General features: G+C 30.3%; 2 protein-coding genes across 4 annotated transcripts in view; one reads left to right on the top strand and one right to left on the bottom strand.

Moving 5' to 3' along the window:
• The window catches only part of LOC145286040 (DNA primase small subunit-like), an 84,521-nt gene extending 67,019 nt beyond the window's left edge, over positions 1-17,502 (bottom strand). Inside the window, exon 1 of the mRNA XM_080134666.1 lies at positions 17,335-17,502. Within this exon, the coding sequence (XP_079990792.1) occupies positions 17,335-17,449 (115 nt within the window). The 5' untranslated portion in view covers positions 17,450-17,502. The remainder of the gene's footprint in view (positions 1-17,334) is intronic.
• A 195-nt stretch (positions 17,503-17,697) lies between these two features.
• LOC145286041 (inositol-trisphosphate 3-kinase homolog) overlaps positions 17,698-21,742 on the top strand; it is a 70,572-nt gene continuing 66,527 nt past the window's right edge. For 2 of the 3 annotated variants that reach the window (XM_080134667.1, XM_080134670.1), the window contains exon 1: positions 17,698-17,834. The gene's annotated coding sequence lies outside the window, so the exon portion shown is untranslated. Of the gene's footprint in view, positions 17,835-19,153; positions 19,244-21,742 lie in introns of those variants that run through there. The other variant, XM_080134668.1, reaches the window with a different exon arrangement.

Here is a 21,742-nt window from a genome sequence, read left to right on the forward strand (position 1 = left end):
TTGCATTGATCTAATAATGCATTCTTTGGTGTGAACTTCTAAGTTTGTCAATAATCCAAGTTTATTCTTTCCTGTCACTTTTTATGGTTTCTTACTAAATTATTGTTTAGCCCACTAACCTCAAGGCATAATAATGGTTAAAATAGAATTTCTTATACCCCAGCATTGCAGTTCTGTAGCACCTTGAAATACATGCAGTTGAATTTCACACTTTAGAAATTACCATAATAAATCTTTTTTCATTATCCAATTTGAATGGTCAGAAACTAAGAAGATAAATATTACTTTTTGCAAATTTCATTTCTTTGATTACATTGCCTTTGTTTATGATCAAGAATGTGCTACTGTTACAACATTTGTGTTTTATACTGTCTATAAATCTCTTAATGTTGCAGTTGAGTATTGCAGATTCTGTTCATTGTGAATTATTATTATTTCTATTATCAGATTGTAATTATTTCACATCTTTCTTCCAGAGCAGTAAATTAAGAATTTCTTCTGAAACAAGAGGGAGGAGATACATCATCCATGACAAGTGCTCATCAATGTTCTTTTGGATTACTAATGAAGAGTGCATGTCACCGCAATCTGAAGCCATCTTCAACACCAATAACTGCATTAGAGCATGATGTACGAACTGTACTCAAATTAAGAGCTGGAGTCACATTCACTGATGAAACTGTTGCTAACATTTGCAGGTATCACGAACTTCATTTGGGACATTACTTTGAGAAAAACTATACAAAGCGCTGCAACATCTTTTTGAAGCACAAAAAGAAGGTAGAGGGTGATCGTGCTATCGAGTTAGACATGACTGAGATGCTAAAGCAGAAGGGCTACCATGTTGTTCCTATCTGGAAGTTTTGCCGTCATTGTGAAGCAGCTGCCAAGAAGTTAGAAGATCCAAGTGAAACAGAAGAAAGTGACAATCAAGACCTTGAAAATGAGTCACAAATTGAGCAAAAGAGAGAGAAACTGAATGACAGTCTAATAATGTTTGATATATCCCCTATAAAAACTGGTAGAATGCAGAAGCGCACAAAAATCAATATTGTCAGAGAGAAATTAGAAAGAAGCTATGAAATGCAAGTAGAGGCAGCTGCCAAAGTCCTTAACATCTCTAGCCTTGAATTAGGAAGCCCTGTTAGCAGTCAAACGAGTCAAACGGATTTAGTGGCAAAGGCAAAAGATCATGATTGTTTGTTGGATGCAATGAAGGCTAAACTTGAGAATAAAGAAATGAAAACCAGTGAGAAGATCCAGTTGATGACTTTAGCTCCGGAAAGTTGGTCTCGAAAAAAGGTGTCTCAATATTTCAATGTTCCTGAATATATAGTACGTGAAGCACGGCAACTGAAAAATGATGAAGGTATTCTTTCATTGCCACAGAAGAAGAAGGGAGAGGTCTCTCAAAAGAGGTTATCAATTCTGTCTTGGCTTTCTATGAGGACGATGAATTTTCATGGTTAATGCCTAGAGGGAAAGATTTTGTGAGCATTGGTAATAAAGTTCATGTCCAGAAACAGCTGCTATTATGCAATCTTAAGGAGCTTTACGTAGCTTACAAAGAAAGATATCCTGAACACAAAATAAGTTTTTCAGAGTTCTGTGAGCTCCGTCCAAAATGGTGTGTCACCGTCTTAACATCAGGTTCTCATTCAGTTTGTGTTTGCACCCACCATCAAAACAGCAAGTTGCTTATTGACTGCTTTGTTTCAGCTGTCAAGACTCAGCTCAGAAGGAAAGCTGAAGAATCCACAGATGAGAGTGCTGCTAATGTACCAACTGAAAGTCCCAATTTTAATATCACTTACAAAGATTTGATCACCTTGGTAGTTTGCGAGACCAATAGTCTTGAATGTATGGTCAACCGTTGTCCTAAATGCCCAGGCTTCCCTGCTCTAGAGAAGTATATCAGAGATAAATTTACTGAATTGGAAATTGACTGGCCAATATAAAAACTTCAAAGCATTTAACATTTGCCATCACTCATCAGATTTTGGAATTGATGCAACTTGGGCATTTTTTGCAACTAGCCATGGCAAATCACCCTGTGATGGAATTGGTGGGGCTGTCAAACACAAAGTTCTCCGTGCCAGCTTGCAAAGGCCAATAAAACACCAAATACTCACCTTTCATGATGTTGCAGACTTTTGCAGATCATCGATCACTGGTATCATGGTTCTAAAGATCGACAAAGACATGGTTTCAGTTCGAGAGAAACTTCAAATGAGATATAAACTGGGAGATACTATGCCTGGTACAAGGAGCTGTCACTATTTCAAGCCAAAAAATCCTTAAATTTTTAAAATGCCAATTTTCAGGCTTTAGTGTCTGGAAATGTCAAATATGCAGAAAGGTTTTATTTGATTTTTGTAATTTCCAACCCAAAGTCACTTTAAAAATCTAAAGAAGTCTGGCAAAGCACCACAGTTATGTTTTTTCCTCAACAAAATATCGTCCCAAACAAGCTCTAAAAAGTGCTGTGGCATCACCTAAAATGGTAAAAATAAGGTACTTCCTCTCATTTACCATCTTTCTAACCATAAGTTTTGGATTCCTTGTCCTCAAAACCTTGCCTGTGTGAATTTTTAGCTCCAAAGCTTTATTTTTTGCAACAAAAATGCAAATTTTGTAAAATGCCGAGGGTCGACGATTCTATGTCATTACATAGCAAATTTTGATTTCCAGGCCGAAACAGATTGTGAAAAAAAATATGTTCCTCAAATCCAACTGGACTGAAATTGCAGATTTCTCTTAGTTTTAACCCAAAGTTTGTATGGTGTAAATATGAAAAAAAATCCAAGAGGGGGTGTGTCGGGGCTGGATGAATTGAGCTAGAATAACCCTCAAATGACCTTGTAATGAGTGATGTAACCCACTTTCTGGTTTACAACATCTGGTTGTGCATGCGTGCATAAACATTAACCCATAACAACATAAACAAATAAACACAAATCGCTTCTTTTGCAGATTTTGACCTGTGCACTGAAATATTTACGTTATTATTTCGAAATTATTATTTAACATGGGAATATTGGGGGTGTTTTGCAACTATTCTTTATTACAACTATACTGTCGCTATTTTCATACAACTAAACAACTTTAACCCGTTGACAAACATAAGAACAATTGTAGTAAAGACAAGACAACTACTACTACTACTCTTTATCTTTTTATCCCTTTTCCTTCCTTTTTTTATTTTTTGTTTACATTTCTAGATACAAAATAGTTGTGTGAGAACGGTGAATTTGTTGACACATTTACTAATCTGTTTCAATATTAGTTTTATTTTATTTTATTTATTTAGGTCTTATTTTTTTGCTTCAGGTTTTATTAATTACTAGCGAGGGGTACCTGGCATTGCCTGGGTGTTTGGAGGTGTGTGTGGAAACTCCGGGGTGAGGTGGGGGGAGTGGGGTTGAAAAAAAAAAAAAGAAAAAAAAAAAAGTAAGTATGAGGATCGAACCCGAACCATTGAGACAAAGTTGTAAATTAAAGTGTGAAAAAAAAAAAAAAAAAGAAAAAAAGTGCGACGTTAACCATTGCCCCACCGCGAGATGCTAACGGAAACACGTTTGAATTTATTTAATTACTTGGATTTGACAGGTGCCCGTTTTAATGAGTTAATGAGGTCAAGTTTGACTGCGGGATAGTATTTTCCCAAGATGTTATAGGAAAAAGACTAACCCACATGTAGCGAGCGACAAATGTTGAATATTTATCTTCCCGAAATCGAGCAAATTAAATAGACAGGCGAGCTTCGTTGTTAACTCTGAGATATTACGATTTATATGTGATATAAAAAGTTTTAAAAAGTTGTGAACCGACCGACCGCTCCTCTGAAAAAAGCCTTTTGTAAACATACAGAAAAAGCGAACACACATACATACATACATTTTCGCTTTTATATTTATAGATTTTTTTTTTTTAGATTTTAAGTTTCTATAACTTGGTTGAAGGATTCGAATATGGGTTTTTTATTCTTATATTTCTCATCGGTAGGTTCATGTGTGTTTTTGCTGCTAAATGACTTTCGTCGGCGTTCAATTCATAGGAGGCCCTGTCGGTGGCGCATTAGAATACGCCGACTGCCCCCCTGCAGAGGGTAAAAGTCCCTCAATGGGGGTCCTGGATATGACCTTAAACTATATCCAGTGGTGAGGACCCAGCTTGTGGGCTTTGGGGAGTGTGGAGCCACCCTTTAATTACCATTGTTCCCAGGTCCACTCTGACCCGGAGTGGTAGTACCTGTTAGGGTCCCAACTATGGGTTAAATAGAAACCGACGTGAAAACAAAAAATATATTCTATTAAAAAAATTTTTTCTTCAAAATCTTTGGATTCGGCATTAAATAACCCGAAAAGGGTTGATATGCCGTAAAACAAAAACAACCAACCAATTCATAGGAAAATCATGTTTAATTTCCGATTTTTGAGCGATTATTCGGAAAAATAGGTAACTTTACATGAATAGGGAGGATGTTTTCTTTCATGTTTGAATGATCCATCTGTGATTTTTCATTTTAATATACTTTCATAGAAATGTTTCTGTTATGTCAAAAAAACTATTTTCTTTACGTCACTAGTGTCACGCTCATACATGAATTCCATAGCTAATATAACATACTGACCCAACGGGTTATGGGTAGTCTAGTATTATATATAATTAAAAAAAAAAAAAACAAACAACAAGAAAAAAAAAGACTAGACTGACAACTCTAGCTAGGAATATCTTAGTAGGTATCCCAAACCAAAATTTTATTTTCATTGTATCTAAAAAAAAATGAATGCGGTCATATAGATTTTTGTAAACCATAAACAAAAGTACCAAATTTATTTTGGTAGCTCAATTAGCCATCAAGTTATGATTGTTCAAAGTTTGTCGGAAAGTTGAAAATTTGCTATCATGGTCCAGAAGCAAAATTTCATAGTATATAACTAAAAATGTAAGCTACTAACAAGTGAAAAATCCTTATAAATGTAATGTGATTTTGTGGTAAATGAAAATTGATACTAATGAAAGCAATAATTATTAGATGAACCCAACCTCACAACCAATGGAAAAAAAGTGCAAATATGACACAAAAATGCAACTTTGACTGTTCATATCAATTTCATTTCAATAGCTAATATATTGAATCTTCTTAGTATGATTCATAACACATTAGAGATCAAGATAATTTTTTCTTTTAATTGTAAATTGATAAAACCACTCAATTGTGGACCATGTAAAAGCAGTCGAACAGACAATTTGGCAAAAAGGGCAAAAAAGGGTTAAAAAATGAGTCAAAAGTATACGTTACTGAAATTGCTATAAAAATGTAACCGTTGGAAGTAGAAGCTTAAAACTTTGCAACTTTACTAATTTTTGGGTGAGGAATTCAAAGAAATGTTTGTCTTGTTTCTAATAACAAAACTTTTTGCCACAGAAATATTTTTACTTTGGGGAATTTAAACTTGTCAAAAAAAGGACCGACAAAAATAAGATTTAGAAATTTGTTATACAAAAAGTCACAAGTCATTTTTTCAAGCATTGAAAAACTTTCAACTTAAAAGACAAGTAAACAAGTAAGATATTTTATAGGCAGAGGTCTTACTACAATTCCTTTCCTTATTGATTTTCTCTCAGAATTCTTTCATAAGCTTCTGCTATAGTAGATATATCAAGAACACTCCAAATCCTACCATCAATTAAAACTGGCATTACCTCAAAACCCCATCTGTAAACAAATGTTGACTATCTGTGTAATGTCATCTGACAAAGGTCATTGAAAAAAATCTTTTCTACCTTTGGTTTGCAATAAAAATTTTATGACAGCACTGAATGCAGATATAATTTCAATGACTTGGCCAATGTAAAAGTTGGTGTCATAGTAGACAGCAAACCGTTGCTCTTGATGCTCATAACTGAAGATATCCTGAGATGGTTCTTCATCACAACTGCAGGAGTTATCTGAATGTTCAGCAGATTCACTAAGGGACTTTTTTTGCTGCTTTGGAGGTGGAAATGAATCAACTGGATTTCTTCTCAAGTAGTCAGAGAGAGCAGCTTCCAGTTGAACTTTAACACAACCTTGAGATATCTCAGTTCAAGTTTATCAAAAACACCTGATAGAACATATACGTCTCGGGGGGGGGGGGCACTTCTACAGTTTATCGCCAAAAATGAAGATGCCATTTTTTTTTTGTGCAGTTGTCGTTAAAATCTGAAGGCGAAATCAGTATTTTAAACTATGGCCGAAGCATGAAATAAATAAAAAAATTAAACTAGATAATGATTTTTTTTGGTTTTATCTAAATTAATTTGTTGTTGGCCCTTTAAAGTTGCTTTAATGCAAAAAAATGTTTCATTAAAATTATTTATTTGTTCGGAAAAAACCCCAAAAAACCCTATTTTATAAAAATCCAATGTTGCTTTCATTACAAAATTGTTTTATTAAAATTATATTTTACACAAACTTTTTAATAAATGTTTTTATAATTATATTTCGATACATTTTTATACAGTAAATGTTTTGGTTTTCAAATGGCGCTCACCCAGTTTAGACAATTATGAATATGTCATTTTTATTTTCTGTTTTTAATAATTTTTCATTTTCTGTTTTCAATAATAAAAAAATATATACGTTTCATGAAAAACACTCCGGTTTTCATTAATTAAATCGAAACATTTCAATTAAATAATTACGGATATATGTTCTCTTTCACTTTATTTACTTTTTTTCATAGTTCTTTCCAGAAGTAATTAATAACTAGTTTAATTTTTTGTTATTTATTTCTAACTTTGGTCATAGTTTATAAAATACTGATTTCTCCCTCGGATTTTAATGACAGGTGCACGAAAAAAAAAAATGGTGTCTCCATTTTTGGCGATAAACTGTAGAAGTACCGTATCGGGAATAAAAAAAAAAAATGATTTTTACAGTGAAATTAATTTTTTCATTTATGCACCACTTTCATATAACTTCATTTTCAGTTATTATGTTTTAAGTAATGTACAGTGTAATTAAAAAATAATTTAACAAAAACGCCTGCTAGAACATAAACAAAAATTTTTATGTGAAATTAAATTTTATTTACACATGACTTGTCGCACGTAACTTAAAACTAGGTACGGTCAAAAATGGGCAGGCAAAAATAGAGGGACCTAGTTTTGAATTTTTTTGTAGGTGTTTGACTACTTTTTGATTGTATTTGAAAGATTAGAGTCTAAAGTTAATTTCCCAAAGGAAAAAAATATTTGTACATGTGAAAAAAAAAAGTTATGAAAAATGTTTTCGTGGCGAATAACCAATTCATCTAAATTTCGAAGTTTAAATAAATTCATTGTAAAAATCCTTTAAAAGATAAATATTAGTTTTCTGCGTCTATTTCAAAGATAAGATATCCTAAGATATTGAATTAAATAAAAAAAAAAAACACCTTGTTTGTGCAAAAATAACTTAATTCGCCCTCAAAAAGCAAGTAATTTACCGTTTGCCTAAAACGCAACAAATAAAGGTTTGCAAACACAATTATAAGGAGGCCCAAAATTTCAGCCAATCGAAACGCTGTTTCAAAATGAAGTCATAGTAAAAGGAGATAGGGGGTGTCAAATTTCTTTTTTTTTCTCAGATGTGCATCTATACATTCCTATTCTGATCGTTTGTATCAATTTTTATCATTTTTTAATTTATTTTTTTTATGTACCTGTTTCTAAATTAATTTTTTTAAAAATTATTGTTCGAGATTATATAAAAATTATGTTACGCCGAAAGTTTCACATTCTTGCGAGCAAGGATATTAAAATCTGGCATATAAAAATTATGCGAAATCTGTAATTAAAAAAAAAAGTAGAAATATTTTTGTTATTATAATTTTTTTTGTGTAAAAACATTAAATAAACAATACTTAATTCAATGGTAATATCGATAGTTCGTGAAATTAATTTTTCTATGAGTTATATCGAAATCATTAATACGGACCTTAGGGGCTTTTTTTTGTAATGTTTCTGTAAAAATTATTTTATTTTTTTTTTATTTTATTGTTACAAATTACGATGCTTTACTTATATAAAAACGGCAAAAATAAATTCTTGTGTTTTTATTTACTACTGAAAACCATAACTTTAAGCAAATGTATTTTTTGTTTAAACAAAATAATACATTTCCACTCAGATTTAAAGAAAAATAATTAGTTCATTATATTCCACGATCATTATTGAAAATTTCATTAAAATTAGCTAATTTCCTGATTTTTGGCGAATTTAAAGGGAGGGGTCAAAATGTTTATACATTTTGAGCTTCGGCATTCATTTTGCCCATACCTACTAAAAACTTAGCTATATTTTGTTATTTTTTTTTTTTTTTAAATAATGTAACTGTACAGTCTAATAAAAATAATTTAACAAAATGTTAGATATATCAAAAACGCCCGACAGAACATAAGAGAAATAAGTAAACAAAAAAAAGAAAAAGAAAAAGAAAAAAAAAAGGCATATTTTTTTTAATTGAAAAAAAAAAAAAAAAAAAAAAAAAAAAATTCCGTCAGTCACACGCAACTAAAAATGTTTTTTTGGTTTAAAATGTACCTAGCTTAATTTTTAAAAGATAATTTAACAATGCTGAAGTTTATCCAACCGAAAGAAAATAAAGCAAAGAACATATGAAAGTTTGAAAGATATAGAAAATAAACTGACATTATTTTTTAAATTGTAAATTTGCATTTCTTTTATTGCCGCGCTTGTCGCACTAAAAATATTATTTTCAACAATAACTTTCTATAACTTTTAAATAAACAAAAACAAATCCATAGTGAAACAAGTTGTTTGTGTACATTTTCGTTGGGTCGTGCGGCTTGTTCGCTCGTTTGTGCTGACAGTTGATTTTCTTGATGATACTTCTACTTCGGTCACTTTTCGGAATTTTTTCAATTGAATTTCTCTCATATTTCTTTCACTGAAGTTTTCAAGTTGGATTTTTTTTGTGAAAAACAACTTAAAATCCTTTTTTAAGCTCACCATATTGATAAGCGACCCTTTTTCTTTAAAATGGTACTATTGTTTTATACCTAGAGACTCACAATATCGTGCACACCCAATTTGAAAAACACCAACATTTTTTGTGTGTAAAAAATAAAGCTGTGTTCACCAAAATTAGTGACATAACTTGAAGTAACCGTGAAAAAAAACTATTAAAGACACAAGAAAAAAAATGATATATCTATAAACCAAAAAGATTAAATTTTATTTAAATCAAAACTTTAACCCAAAAAATAAATGAGATATCGCAAGTTGAAGTTAAGGGAAATTTAACTTTATTTACCAGTTTTCGCATCCTAAACTAGGCTTTGGGATACCTAATCTTAGACAAACCAAAGGTAGTTTGGGATACCTAATCTTTGACAAACCAAAGGTACAATGACAAGGATGCCCATAGACCCCTCCCCCTATTTTTGATTGGCCTTGTTCCTAATGTTTTGTAAAACTTTATATTTTTCAAAATAAAATACATAAATCCATGTCAGAGCAAAAAAAAAAAATTGTCAACTTTACAGGTATATAGATATGTATAAATATATAAATATACATGTGCATATGCTAAAACTTTTTCATCGTAAATGTACAATATAGACAATATGCATAAATAGAACTGAGCGTAATACTTAAATGAAACCAATCATGCAATAAGAACCCATAAAGGCATGATTAATTAATGAAAATTTGTTTTTCAAAGGAATATGCAAAATAATTAACCTTTATGAAGTCACTTGCATACCCATAACTAAGTATATTAAGTAATTTTAAATAGAAAAAGTAGGTTTTTAATATCAATGTAGTGCAAAAAAAACAAAAACAAATCCTCTCAATTTTGTGTGTGTGCGTATATATATGTGTGTGTGTGTGTGTGGCTATATATATATATATATATATATATATAGTCACACACACACACATATATTGGACTTGAAGATGTCCAAATTGTAGTCAGATGGGAAACAGGCAAGCGGCAGAGAGTTCCACTGGTGTGCAGTTCTAAGAAAGAAGCTTTGCTCATGGAATCTATGTTTGGATTAAGGCACAGATAAAGAGTGGGGAAAATTCTTGACAGTAGTTTCAGCCAGACGGGTGTTTCTCGTGAAAGATTGGCGAGGGGGGACGAGGAATTTGAGCTCAGACGAGCACCTGCCATGGAAATAACGATAAAACAAAGACAGGCTCGCAACGTTTCTTCTGTGGGAGAGAGGTTGCAGGGAAGAGAAAAGGGCATCCCCCACTAAACCACAAAGTCTATTTTGTACTCTGTCAAGGCAGGATAGGCTGTTTTTAGCAGCTCCTGCCCAGATGTGGCAGCAGTACTCCATCCTTGGACGTACTTGGCTTTTATATAGATAAAGAATTGCATCAGTAGTGAGATATCTTCTGGAGCGGTAGAAGGATCCCACCATTTTCCCAGCGTCCCTGGCAACAGATTTGATGTACATGTTCCATTTCAGATCAGGAGTAAAGGTCAAACCCAGAAGCTTGTCAAAACATGGAGCCTCTCCAAGACGAGAGCCATCCATTTCAACTGATGCCAGATGGGAATCAGAGCATTGATGATGTAAAGATAGAAGCTTGGTTTTAGATGCATTAAAAGTGACCAGCCACCTCTTCCCCCATTGTACCACGTGCTAAAGATCAGAGAAGAGAGAATTAGAGAGAACTTTGTCATTTACAGCCTTTGATGTGTTGCCATAGATGGTTGTGTCATCAGCATAGATGTCAACGAATGATTTAAGTATGTGTTTTGGGAGATCATTGATGTAGATCAGGAAGAGAGTTGGGCCCAGGATGGACCCCTGGGGGACTCCAGCATTAATACTGTGGGCCTCTGTCTTCAAATGAATTAAGAACTGTTAAAAAAAATAGAATAAAATCTTCATGATGTACTTACTTGTGATGAAAAAAATACAGTTAATCAAAATTTATGGAAATTAATCCAATAGTTTTATTTTTATTAAATAAATTCAATTTGTATCTGTGGGAGGGGGGATTTCGCCACCATTGTCAGCATCATTATGAAAGTGTCAAGAGAGATAAAACTTTTGGGAGATATATTGGTGCTTCTTCGTTATAATAAAAAAAAAAAAAAAAAAAAATCGAAACATTGAATTTCAATTAAAACCAATGGCATCTACTTAATTGTCATGTCACAGTAATGAACATATCCAAAAATTACGAAAAATGATAAAGTAGAAAATTAATTAATAATAAAAGTTTCTCAACAATTTGCAAAAATTGAGTTTTGCTAAATTGGCCCAAGATTTTCAAAGTTTTCAGAAAATAATTACCTCCTTTGTTACGATTAAAACTTTCCGGTTTCTTTGTTTTTAAGCTAAACTAAATTCTCACTAATTGTCTATGAAAACTATTGACATTAATACTTAATTTTCTACTGTATCGTTATGTGTGTCAGAATCTTTTGGAAAATTTTGACACCCCTACCACAAAACTGAATAAAATATAAAAAACTTGTAATTTTTCTTTTTAAAGTGGGTTGTTTAATTTCTTTATGGAATATACTTCCAAAATAAACTATTAAAGTTTTTTTTTAAAATAATAAAAACATGATTTTTTATTAAAAAAAAAGAAAAGTGTTTACAAAGTGCATGCACGTGCTCATGCAGCCATTTTTTCTATGTAATGAAATGAATTGAATTTTACGAGTTAAACTTTTTTTTTTCAATTTTTTCACTTTAAAATCTATCAAAATTTTTCTATTGGTTCAATTTTTATGATATTTGCAGATTTAATGTAAAATTTTATGCTCTTTCCAATAAACCGAATATAATATTCTAGACAAACGGGTTTTTTTTACACCCCCCCCCATTTTGAAATGTCTATTAGAATGAAATAATTAATTTTCTCACCTAAGGTTTATATATCACAAATTGAAGATAAAAGATCAATAAATAAAATAATCTAATTAAAAAAAAAAAAAAAAGTTACGTGCAAATTTACCTGTAAAGTCAAAAGTTTAAAACCTTATTTTAAAAAAAGAACACATTGATTTTTTAAGTGAAACCTCATATTTTGATAATATTGTTCAATAAATATTGGACTCTTACATCAATTTTTTCTATTTCATTCAATGTTGTTTTATTTTAGATATTTAAAGAAGAAAAAAAACCATTCCATAAAGAAGAATTAAAATATTTTAAATCAAAAACTCATGTATTTCTTTAAGAGAATAAAAAAAAAAGATAGAAAATTTGTTGAGGAGTTTGTTTACAAAAGTAAACTTACTTATGAGTGAATGTGATCATTTTTCAAGTACGGTGACCCATATGACTAACTTTTGTTGACAGCAAAGTCATGTCAGAAATAGAAAGGGGAGATTAATTATGACAGTTTTAGGCCACTGTATTTGTCAACTCAAAGAAAGGGAGACAAACCCGCTCTGTGACCATCTGATACGAGAATTTAAAATGGCAGTATTTTTTAATTCTTGCTTAAAAAATTCTTTTATTTAAAAAGTACATGGAATATAAAATATAAATATGGACAAATTCTTATAAATGAAGAATGGAAGTACCAATTGATTAGTATTTTTATAGGTAAGTGATTTTTTGGAATTATATTTATAACATACTTATTATATTCAGAGTAAGTTAAAATTTACTGAATTTCTTGAAATCTTTTTTAAAGAAAACAGATTAAAAAAAAATATTGTATATTTTGCCATTAAACCTCTTATTATTTTTTTAAAAAATTAGGGTTGAAATTGCATTTTTCAAGTAGTTATAAGTTTTGAAAAATACTGAGTCTAATTATTCAAATTTTTATCACTCATTTTTAATGGCAACATCTGACACTGCTACTGTATTGCTTTTGTAATTGTGAAAAAAAAAAAAAAAAAAAAATTGGTACTTGTACAGTTTAATCAAGAAATTAAAAAATGAAAATATAAAAAAAAGGTTATATTGTACGTATCAGTTTGGGACTGGAGATCTCCGAAAAAAAAAAAAAAAAAAAATCATTTAATTTGATCGAGTAGTTTTTTTGTTTTTTTTATACAGCAGAAAAACATGTTTTTATGACAGCGCATTGAAGGTAGCCATCTTTAAATTTTTTGAACATGCCACGGGGAGATAACTCAGTTTAAAACGCCGACACTCCCTCCCCATCTTTAATACTAACTTTTCTTCTTAAAAATCGAACCTTTTGCTCAGTATCATAACAAATTGTTTTTTTCGCTGTAAAAAACTACTTTAATTAAGTGAAATTTTTTTTCAGAGAACGTCATTCCATAACGGATGCGTACAATATAACCTTTTTTTTTCTTCAATATTTTCATTTTTTTAATGTCTTGATTAAACTGTACAAGTACTAATTTTAACTAAGAATAAAATTTTGTTACTAAGCGAGACGTAATGATTTGATCGGCCATGTTGCATAAATAAGAAGGAAGACAACTCAATTCGAACTATTGATATCAAAATCAACCTTATAATGGAAACATAAACTGGCAGCCCCCCCCCACTAGGTGTATCAGAATCTTTTGGGAATTTTTGACACCCCTAACACAAAACTGTGAATAAAATATAAAAAACTCGGAATTTCTCTTTTGAAAGTGGGTTGTTTATTTTCTTTATGGAATATACTTCCAAAATAAACTATTAAAGTTGTTTAAAAAATAATAGAAATATTATTTTTTAAAAAACAGTGTTTACAAAGTGCCGGTGCGCCTTCATGCAGCCATTTTTTTTTTTACGTAATGAAATCAATTGAATTTTACAAGTTAAATATTTTTCAATTTTTAAACTTTAAAAATCTATCAAAATTTTTCTATTCGTTCAATTTTTACGATATTTTCAGGTTCAATGTGAAATGTTATGCTCTTTCCAATAAACCAAATATAATATTTTAGACAAACGTTTTTTTAAATTCACCCCCCCCCCCATTTTGAAATGTCTATTAAAATTTAAGTAATTAATTTACTCACCAAAGTTTTATATATCACAAATTGAAGATAAAAGATCAATAAATAAAATATTCTAATTAAAAACAAAAAAAGAAGTGTTTTTTTTGGAAATTTACCTGTAAAGTCCAGTGTAAAACCTTTTTTTTAAAACCACGTTGATTTTTTTTTTTGAAGTGGAAGCTTATATTATGCTTAGATTGTCAAGTAAATATTGGATGCTTACAACAATTTTTTCTATTTCATTCAATGTTTTCTTTTTTGAGATATCTAAAAAAAAATTCACTCTATAAAGACGAAATAAAATATATTAATCAAAAACTTGTGTATTTCATTAAAAGAAAAAAAAATAAATTAAAAAAATCGGTAGAGTGGTTTCTTTGTTTAACGGCAAAAACTTATAAGTGAATGTGTTCATTTTTCAGTTACGGAGGGCCAAAAATACTAATTTTGGTTTACAGCACACAATAGAAAGAGACATTAATTCACCAGAAGATAAACGTGAAGAAAATCAGATATTTGTCTCCCTTTATTTGAACAGTGAAAAAAAACTCTGAGTTCGCATTTTTTTTGAATCCTTGTTTAAAAAAGTATTTTATTTAAAAAGGATATGGAATATAACTATAAATATGGATAAATTCTTAACAATGAAGATACACATTGAATAGTATTTTTTATAGGTAAGTGATTTTTTGGAATTTATTTTCTTTAAATCTTTTTTTTTTTTAAAGAAAACTGATTTATAAAAACAAATATTGCATAATTTGCTAATAAACCTGTTATTTATTTTTTTTTTTCAAATTTTGGTCTTTGCTCCTTTAATTAAAAAAAAAATTTAGGGTTTGAATTACATTTTTCAAGAAGTTATAAGCTTCGAAAGACAGTAAGTCTAAATATTCAAGTGTTTACCAAGAATTTTTAATGGCGATTTCTGACACTGCTACCCCCCGCCCCCAAGGTGGCCATAAAGTAGGTGCATTCTTCATATCTTGGAAACTACTTGTTTTCTGGAATTTTAAATGTTAGTGGTAATTTTAAAGGATTTTCGGACGGTGAAAAGAAAGTCTCTCGCCCTAACAAATGATGGCCAAAGAGTGGGTAGGTGTGTCAGAAATTTCGTGAAAATAGTGAATAATTCCACTTCATCTTTCCAAGCTTCTCGAAAAATGTAATTCAAACCCTAATTTTTTTTTTTTTCAATTAAAGGAGCAAGGACCAAGGTTTCATTAAAAAAAAAAAACAAACAAAAAAAAAACAACGTTTTTTTATTTTTTTTTAAAAAAGGTTTTAAACTTCGGACTTTACAGGTAAATTTCTAAAAAACAGTTCTTTTTTTTTGTTTTAAATTTGAATATATTATTTATTGACCTTTTCTCGTCAATTTGTGATATATAAGACTTTGGTACATAAATTAATTATTTACTTTTTAATAGACATTTCAAAATGGGAGGCGTGAATTATTCGACCCCCTGTCTTTCCAAGCTTATAACTCCTCGAAAAATGTAATTCAAGCCCTAATTTTTTTTTTTTTTTTTCAATTAAAGGAGCAAGGACCAAGGTTCCATTAAAAAAAAAAAAAGAAAAAACAAATAACGTGGTTTAAAAAATAAAACTTCAAACTTTACAGGTAAAATTCTAAAAAAAACTAGTTTTTTTTTTGTTTTAAATTTGAATATATTATTTGACCTTTTCTCTTCAATTTGTGAGTAAATTAATTATTTACTTTTTAATAGAAACTTGAAAATGGTGGAGGGGCGTGAATTAAAAAAAAAAAGTTTGTCTAAAATATTATATTCGGTTTATTGGAAAGAACATAAAATTTCACATTGATGCTGAAAATATCGTAAAAATAGAATCAATAGAAAAATTTTGATAGATTTTTAAAGTTTAAAAATTGAAAAATATTGAGTTCGGAAAATTCATTACTGTTTAAAAAAAAAATATTTCTATTATTTTTAAAACAACTTTAATAGTTTATTTTGGAAGTATAATCCATAAAGAAAATAAATAACCCACTTTTAACAGAGAAATTACGAGATTTTTATATTTTATTCGCAGTTTCGTGTTAGAGGTGTCAAAACTTCCTACAAAAATTCTGATACACCTAAAGAGTGGGTGCTCATTTTACGTTCAATTATTATAGAAAAGTGATCCCCCACTTCTTTTAAAACTAACATTTTTTCATATCCTGGAAACTACTCGTTTGCCATAATTTTAAACATTATTTTCATTTTCAGCCCCCCCCCCAAACCTATTGAAGTGGTAATTTTTAAAGGAATTTTCGAGGGTGGAGTCTGGAGTAATTCTTCATATTTACCTTTTGTTTTAACTTATTTTAAAGGGTTTATTTAATTCGAAACACAAGTAGCGCCGAGTTGCTAAGTTAGAACGACAAAATGACGAATATGAGGCTAGGCTGTCATCTTTAAAATCCGATAATCACTCAAAACTCAAAAATGAAATACTGATAGAAATCCAACCAATAAATGTCATCGTGGCATTTATTGGTTGGATTTCATATTTTTCGTTTGTTGGCCTTCGGGACAAGATCAAAAAACTTTATTTTTTCACACATGCACACACACACACACAAAATTAATATATAAAAAGAAAAAAAAAAGATGCATACACAAACACACAGACAACTGTTTATAAATTGTAAATATGGTTTTGATTCTTAAACGCTGGGGATTTATGAGTTAGATTAAGATCCATAGAGTGAATGAGGTATTTTGGTAAATGTTGCCAGTCAAGAGTAAGACTCCAAAGTCTACATTTATTACTTTTAATCACTTTAGTTACAAAGACCCTGAACCCTTCCTCTCCCCAATTTCTTGTAGGGCCTTGTGCCTAATTTTGTTGTTTGAAAATCTTTTTTTTTTTTTTTTTACTTAATTGTATTTACAAAATATTAAAAGCAATAAAATAAATAAACAAGATCAAAGTGTAGTATCTGTTCTGCACTTCAATTTCTTGTTCTCTGTCAGTGGAGGAGAAATCCTTCACGACTGAGACAATTTTTATTTTTGTTCCTTTTCTTAAAAAACGACCCTGGTGTCTAACTCTGTCCCGTGGGGAGGCATTGTAAATAGGAACATTTATATGTTTCCCCTTGGGCCCTTGACTGCCTTTTCGGTTTATTGTCTAAATGTCTGAAATCTCACCCATTGTGATTCTATAAAATACCCGTATTCATTAAGCGATTTTATTTTGGTGGATGGCAAATTGTAGCGTTTTGGTGTTAAAATTTAATTTTAATGTTATGGATTTAACTTTCAGAATAATTTTTGAACAAAAAAAGAAAAAAGGGGAGGGCATCCGCAAATTATCAAAACTGAGAAAATAAAAGAATTTCAAAATGATAACTAAAGTATTGAAGTTTGGATACTTACGATTCCCATATCGAAGCCACTGACAATAAAGGCCAAAAGGAAACAGCCGTTTGTAATAAAAGGGAAGGATATCGGGTAGAGTCTCCGGATCGTAAGTATTTGTATGTGGCGACATGTTTATTGTTTATCTTTTTCAACAGGCGTAAAATTTGGCGCCAAATGTATGTCGTAACAGAATACGATATGTCGTAAAATAATATTTTATTTATATTACTCTTAAATATTTATATAGAATTTTATCAAATTTAGATCAGAAGAGCATAAAATAAAAACATTATGTTTTATAAATAATGAGTGCAAACAAAACAAAACACACACACACAAAACAAACATGCCGTTCTCACATTTCAGTTTCCGGCAAATTGACTTAGGCTTAGCAACCGACCAACGTGGTTGGAAATGATTTCTTCTACATGATAATTTCTGGTTTTCTTTCTTATTTTATTAATTTCTTTACATTCCAGCCTGTTTTCGAATTTACGTTTTCTACATTTCAGTCGGTAAGTATATAAAATTAAGAAAATCGACCTTAAATCAACTTGATTGCGTAAAAAATAATTACATAACTCAAAATTACGTTAGCAGAGCTTCTTTACACCAACGTCGATTTGACAACTTTCTGTTAATTTAATATGCCATGTCAGTACCAGTCATTTGATTATACGTTTCTGAATTATTTTATCAGCCTTTATAATAATAATAATAATAATAATAAACGACATTTATGTTTTTTAGAATATAGTCTTAACGTTGTTCTGTGCTAAAAATTTCACTTCTGGCACTGAAGTCTCGTCTTTAGATCGGAGTAAAGTATCTGTTCCGTTTAATTCTGGAAGGCCATCCTTCCCTTCAGACATTACCTTTCCCTCATTCGAAAGTGGTGAGTCTGCGTCACCTGAGACACTTGTACTGATCATAACAAATTTTACCCCCCCCCCCCCACGCTATTAACTAACATTGCTAGTGTGGAAGGGCCGGTAAATATACTGTCGGACCCGATTGAGATCCCCCCCCCCCCTAATGTTGATTATTATTTTCACATCTGTTATGTAGCAGAATCTCTTTCAATATCAAAAGCACGTCGTTCTCTGATTTATTGTTACGGGCAGCAATTGTCGAGTCGCCACAAACGAATAAAATGAATGATAAATATATAAAACTAAAGAAATGTATATTTTCTTTTATCTTTATGATGTACGTTCTTGTGATGGAAAGAAAATATCAAAAATCACATAAATTATCAAGTAGTTTTATTTTTAAAAAACATTTTGGTACTAGTGCACTTATTGATCCGTGCTGAAATAATAACGTTATTATTTAAAAAGCCGTTCTGAACATGGGGAGGGGAGGGTGTTTTGTAACTTTTCTATACTTTAACCTTAAATTGAATTAAAAATAAAATATATCATAAAACTTTAATTAAACTTGGAAATATGATTAAAAAAAATAGCGCGGATCAGTAAGTGCACTAGCACCAACATTTTAAAGCAAATTTTACTTTTTTTTTTTTTTTTGCAATAACCACTTTCCCTCATCTTAATGACTTTCTATAATCTTGCAAGTTTGAATTGTTTAGCGTTATCTCCTGTGCCTTTTTTTTGTTCTGTTTTCAAGATGGCATTGCGAGACAGTCGCTCGTCATTAAGTCCAAAAAATTGATTTTCTTATTCAAAAACAACTACTTGATCAATTTACGTGATTTTCGGTGTATATTTTCTTTCCGTCACGAGTATGTATATCATAGAGATTTTTTGATATGTTTTTACGACCTGCCCCAGCGTAGTATAAACACCCAAACCTCCTCAACGGCTTTCGAAATAAACACCCTCGACCTCGAAAGCAGAGGCTAGAGGTGTTTATTCCGAAAGGCGTTCTTAACATGGAGGTTGGGAATATTACGCTGGGACAGGTAAAAGAAAAAAAAAAAAAATACCGATTTTTCTTTACTTTTGTTTTCTATTAGGGTGTAGCGTCTGGAGTTCTAATGAAGTATACAAGAACTTATACAGGTAGTTAGAAGGGTAAATTTTACGACGTGCTCTCCAGCGTATTATAAACACACCAACAACCTCCCCATGTTAAGAACAGCTTTCGGACCCCCCCCCACTCGAAGCCGTTCTTAACATGGGGAGGTTAGGGGGGGGGGTGTTTATTCCGAAAGCCGTTCTTAATATGGGGTGGTTGGGGTGTTTATCCTACGCTGGGCCAGGTCGTAAAAAATACCGTTAGAAGAGTAACTTATCTTGCCTTTCGTAACATTTATTTACTGTATAATTGTTTTGTTTAATTGTCTTTGTTAAAAATGCTAGCAGAAGCTTTCTTGCGCCCTTCTAAAATGTAGATTTTTGAGATTTGGGGTCACCGTCCTAAACAGTTTCACTACTTATGCAAATGCATCTTATATTATATCGCACTGAAATTATAACGTTATTATTTAGAAAGCCATTCTTAGCATAGGGAGCGGAGAGGGTTTTCTAACAATTCTGTACTTTCACTTAACCATTTAATAAGTAAAGATGGCTTTAGTTAAGATTGACACTTCTTTGTTTACAAAAGCCATTCGACGGAAGTGACGTCAGACAAATTTTTATGTACAGATGACCAAAATTGTATATAATATTTATTTATTTTATACAACTATAAAAATAAAAGTTTTATTTATACAGTCTTTGAACTTTTATAACAAAATTATAACCTTTATAATAAAAGTATGTTCATGAACTGTTTTTTTTATATAATAAAAATGACGCTTCTACACTATTAGGACGAGATTTTGTAGTCGATAAATAGTTTTCAAATAAAAACAATTGTTTTAACTGATTTTTTTTTGTTAATTCTAATAAGTTACAACGGTAGCTTCCAAATTATGCCGTCGAAATTACCTGAATATTACTGAATTATTAAACAACTTGGGTTTGTATTATTATACACAAAGATTCGAAAAAGTTGTCAAAAAACAAATCTATAACAAATAAATGTTATCAAAGGCAAGCCAAGTTACTTTTCTACCTAACTGGATAATTTTTTAGTGATTTTATTAAATGTAACATGTTTATTCAGCTCGAAAAACGTACAGTGTTTACCGGATGTACTGGAAAATTTAAAATGGCACCCGACTCTCTCTTGAACACGGTAAGTTTGAGAAAATGAGTTAAAAATAAGAAACTGTACAAACTACTGTTAGAAACCCACCAAATATAATGTCAGCCCATGTCACAGTAACATATTGAGCAAATTTCTAACAGTATTTTGTATAGTATTTTTTTATTTTTAACTCAGTTTCCCAAACTTACCGTGTTCAAGAGAGAGTCAGGCGTCATTTAAAATTTTCCAGTACATCGGTAAACACTGTATGATTTTCGAACTGAATAAACATGTTAAAATCACTAAAAGATTATCCAGTTAGGTAGAAAAGTAACTTATCTTGCCTTTGATAACATTTATTTGTTACATATTTGTTTTTTGATAACTTTTTCGAATCTATGCATAGTAATACAAACCCAACAACTTTAATCGTGTTAGCAGGTAAAAAATTGCCGCCATCTTGTTTAAATCAAAACGAAAAATTACCTCCCTTTTGAACTCTTCTGTGTCTTACGATCGTTTTTAGCAAATTCATTTTTTATTTTCTCTAATAAATAATTTTCTACCTTATCGATTTTCGTAATTTTTTGATATAAGCATCTTAAAAATATGAAAAATACGTAGATACCATTGTTTTCATGCGAAATTCAGTTTTATTGTTTCGTAAATTTCGTCCCAATATTGTAGAAGCGTCATAAAAAATATGTTATGGCCTAAACATCAGATGTGTTGGTAAACAAAATATTTATGAGTTTTTTTTATGAACTGTTTTTTCCCAATAATGTTTATGTACTATTTTTTAATCAAACATAAAAATAGAACTTTTATAATAAATTTATATCACGAACTATTTTTCAAACAACGTAAAAATAGAACTTTTATAATAAATTTATATCATGAACTATTTTTCAAACAATATAAAAATAGAACTTTTATTATAAATTTATATCATGAATTATTTTTCAAACAACATAAAAATAGAACTTTTATAATAAATTTATATCATGAATTATTTTTCAAACATAAAAATAGAACTTTTATAATAAATTTATATCATGAACTATTTTTCAAACAACATAAAAATAGAACTTTTATTATAAATTTATATCATGAATTATTTTTCAAACAATATAAAAATAGAACTTTTATAATAAATTTATATCATGAACTATTTTTCAAACAATATAAAAATAGAACTTTTATAATAAATTTATATCATGAACTATTTTTCAAACAATATAAAAATAGAACTTTTATAATAAATTTATATCATGAACTATTTTTCAAACAATATAAAAACAGAACTTTTATGATAAAATATATA

Source organism: Euprymna scolopes, chromosome 10 (genome assembly GCF_053919585.1).
Source record: "Euprymna scolopes isolate OS-2025 chromosome 10, ASM5391958v1, whole genome shotgun sequence".
NCBI lineage: Eukaryota > Metazoa > Mollusca > Cephalopoda > Sepiida > Sepiolidae > Euprymna > Euprymna scolopes.